The sequence below is a fragment of the Emiliania huxleyi genome (assembly GCF_000372725.1).
Source record: "Emiliania huxleyi CCMP1516 unplaced genomic scaffold EMIHUscaffold_1001, whole genome shotgun sequence".
Lineage (NCBI taxonomy): Eukaryota > Haptophyta > Isochrysidales > Noelaerhabdaceae > Emiliania > Emiliania huxleyi.
The window spans coordinates 2843-6231 of NW_005202421.1; the positions used below are offsets into that span (position 1 = coordinate 2843).

A 3389-nucleotide genomic window follows, 5' to 3' on the forward strand; every position below is an offset into this window, starting at 1 on the left:
GGCAGCGCGCTCATGACCGCAGCCGTGAACGGCCGCGAGAATCTGATCGAGCTGGCACTGCGGCACGGCGCGGAAATCAATCAAAGAAGATGCACGACCGGCTGCACCGCACTGATGGACGCCGCCTACAAAGGCCACGAGCGGGTTGTCGACACGCTGATCCGGCACGGCGCAGAGATCAACCTGCAGACCAGCAACGGCGACACCGCGCTGATTTGGGCCGCTTTCAGCGGCCACCCCGCCGCCCTGCTCTGCTTGCTGCGGGCGGGCAGCAGATATGACGCTGTGCACTAATAGCGGCAATACCGCGCTGCAGTGGGCCAAGGTGAAGGGCCACGCCGAGTGCATGCGCGCCCTCGAGGAGCACGCGGCGGCCGAGGCGGCGGCCGAGAAGGCGGCGAAGGAGGCGGCGCGGGCTGCTGGGGCGGCGGCGAGGGCGGCGGAGCGGGCGGCGGCGGAGAAGGAGGCGGCGCGGCACGCCGACGAGCTGTTGGCGGAGGTCGAGGCGGAGAAGAAGCGCGCCAAGGGCAAGAAGGGCAAGAAGAAGAAGAAGGGCGGAGGGGCGGGCGCGGCTGGGCCGTCGCAGGAGACGGAGGAGGGCGCCGAGGCGCCGTTGGAGGCAGCCGAGGCTGCGAAGAAGGCCGAGGAGGAGAGGATGATCAGGCTTCTCGAGAAGTGTCACGAGGAGAGGATCCGGTTCGGCATCACGGCGGAGAGCCAGGCAGCGGCGTCGGCAGAGGTGGCCGAGGCGGTGCGCTTGGACGCTGCGGCGGACGAGGCGGAAGAGGAGGCGGAGGCGGACAAGGCGGAGGAGGTGGCTGCCGTGGCGGCGCTGGCGGCTGCCGAGGTGGCGAGGGCGGAGGCCAGGGCGGCACAGGCGGACGCCAGGGCAGCGTTGGAGGAGGCCGAGGCGGCGTTGGAGGAGGCCAAGGCGGCGTCGCACAGGGTCGATTTGGCGTTCGAAGGGAGCGAGACAGCGCTCGAGGAGGCGGCGGCCGCTGCGGAGGCAAGGGGTGCCGCTGCGGCCGCTTCGATCGCCAGGGCGGTTGCAGCCAGGATGGCGGCGGATGCGGCCCAGGAGCGCTCGTAGAGAGCTGCTCCTGCTGAGAGGCCACGGCCGCTGAGACTCAACATTTCTTGTGCGGCACGAGCGCTGCCTCATTCAGCGCGGCGCGGGCGGGGAGTTATTGTGTGCGGGTTGTGTCTGGGAGGGAGCCAGTGGGGTGCGGGAGCAGGTCTGCTCAACCACGTGCACTGGGCCTTGCTGAATGCCGGGGAATGCCGTGGGGCTCCTGCCCGCGTGTCCGGGCGCGTGGAGATGCGAGGGTTGCCCCCCCTTGCCCCACCACTTTCGACTTTGTGTGTGTGGAGACCTTACCTTATACCTTAGCCTTGCCTTACCTGTGAAAGAAAGACATACGCAGGGAGGATGTGAGGTGAGCTCTCTCTATCTGTACTCTCTGTCCCGTTTCCGTTCTGCTTGATATATAGCTCTTTTGCGGATATTTCTATCATGGTAAATAAATAAATAAAACGGACACCTCTACTAGGAGATGGGTAAAAAGGAACAGGTCCCCGCCCTGTCTATCATGGTACATGGACGACCAAGTGAACATTCTTTTGGTGTACCTGTGTTAGTGCCAGTGCGCGCCAGTCCCGTGCCCGGCCACGCCTCCCCGACGGCCTGAAGAGGAGCCGGCGGAGGGGAGGGGCGAGCCGAGGACGATAGAGAGACCGCGGGTGCGGGCGCGACCCGTCGACCAGGGAGAGTGGGCCCGTCCTCCCTGGGAGGGGAGGCGACACGACCCAATGCCGCCGTCCTCGCCCGGGGAGACCCCGGCCGGGTCGTCGACGCTCTCGGAGGCTGCGGTACCAGTCGAAGGCGAAGCGGAGTCGAGGCCACAGCCGAGGAAGAGGCATCAGAAACGACTGCAGAGGCAGTCTGGTAACGCCCGGAAGGCGAGCAAGGGACCGGGACGAGACGAGGGCTTGCCCCGACGGGCGAAGGAAGGGACTCTGGGACCGGAGCCGGGTGGGCGCACATGAGGCGTATCCGTGTACGTGCGTGGAGTACAGTGTTGTGTGTCTGTTAGCTCCGAATAGAGGGGGCGTTCTGCAGTTAAGGGGAAACCCGGTACACGGAACTAACCCTCGGAGACCTGTGTTTACTTTACGGCCCCTTCCCTGCGAACGCGCACCCCCAGGGCTAGGGCTCTCTTGCCCGTAACCCGATGCCGATCATTCGGCCCGCTGGGTGCGCTTCTTAGCTCCTCGGCCCTGGATGTGAGGTTACCGACTGCACTCCAAGTGCTCCAAGTGCTCTCTCGCACACGCCGGTGCAACTTTGTCCTATACGAGAGGGGAATCCCTGGGACCCTGGCGTGTGGGTGAACCCTGCCCAGCCCCCCTCCGTGTCGCGATGCGCTCCCGCCGCTCCCGTTCCCCTGTGTCCCTGATCGTCCTTACAAGATCCTGCTCGCGCAGGTGGGGACCCTGTCCTTCTCCCACCCCTTGTTTGGTGTGTCCGTTTTATTTATTTATTTATTCGCCGGTGAAAGAAACTTTTTTGGGCCAGTTGGTACGGGCTGCGTTGCCCGCACTCACGGACCCCATACCCGAAAGAAAGAGAGGGGAGCTCGCGGGAGAGGTGACGAGTGAACTACAGGGAAGGCAGCCTCGATTGCCATACAGACATGGGTGCGAAACAACGACAAGACCAAGGCACGGGCAGAGGAACGAGAGAAGAATATAGAGTGGATAAATAAAGCGCCTGTTCACGGCATGGAGGGTGAGCCACGCCGAACGTACCGAACGTAGAGCCGAGCGGAAGGAAGCCGGGGAAGACGACCCCGAGGAGGACGAAACACCAGCGGAAATCCCGCCGTCAGCTGTCACGATATACCCGAAGGGAACCCCAGTGCCAACACCGACCGTTGAGGCACAAGTGCTCGAAACGAGAGTGGACCTGAGCAACGACATGACATGGCGGGATATGATCGCGGTGGGAGTGAGAAATGTGGTCCTTGCGCGAGGAATGCTCGATAAACTCGAGGGACCAAAATACGCAAAGATCTTTCAAACTCGGTGTCGAACCACCAGCCCGACGCTCACTACAAGTGACAGCGGAGAGGAGAGCGGAGTTACGCAGAAAGGCGAGAGAAGCAGAGACAGCAAGAGATCGGCAGACGACAGCGGCGTCTCAGAACGCGAGGCCGTGGAGAGCGATGAGTCAGGGGAAGAGACAGCAGGAGAGAGAACGACGAGAGTGGGAAGAACGCGAGGTGGCATGAAGGTCGCTGCGAGAATTGGTGAGAAACTGCGAAGCTAGAAAGAGGTAGACGCCCGAACGTACCGAACGTACCGAGCGAAGGGCCGAGCGGAAGGAGGAC

General features: G+C 63.5%; 1 protein-coding gene across 1 annotated transcript in view; it reads left to right on the plus strand.

The window, feature by feature from the left end:
- The window catches only part of EMIHUDRAFT_121789 (hypothetical protein), a gene marked incomplete at both ends in the record, with an annotated part of 3159 nt that extends 2069 nt beyond the window's left edge, over positions 1-1090 (plus strand). The window contains one exon of the mRNA XM_005793476.1: positions 500-1090. Coding sequence (XP_005793533.1) covers positions 500-1090 — 591 coding nt within the window. The remainder of the gene's footprint in view (positions 1-499) is intronic.
- Positions 1091-3389: the final 2299 nt, after the last annotated feature.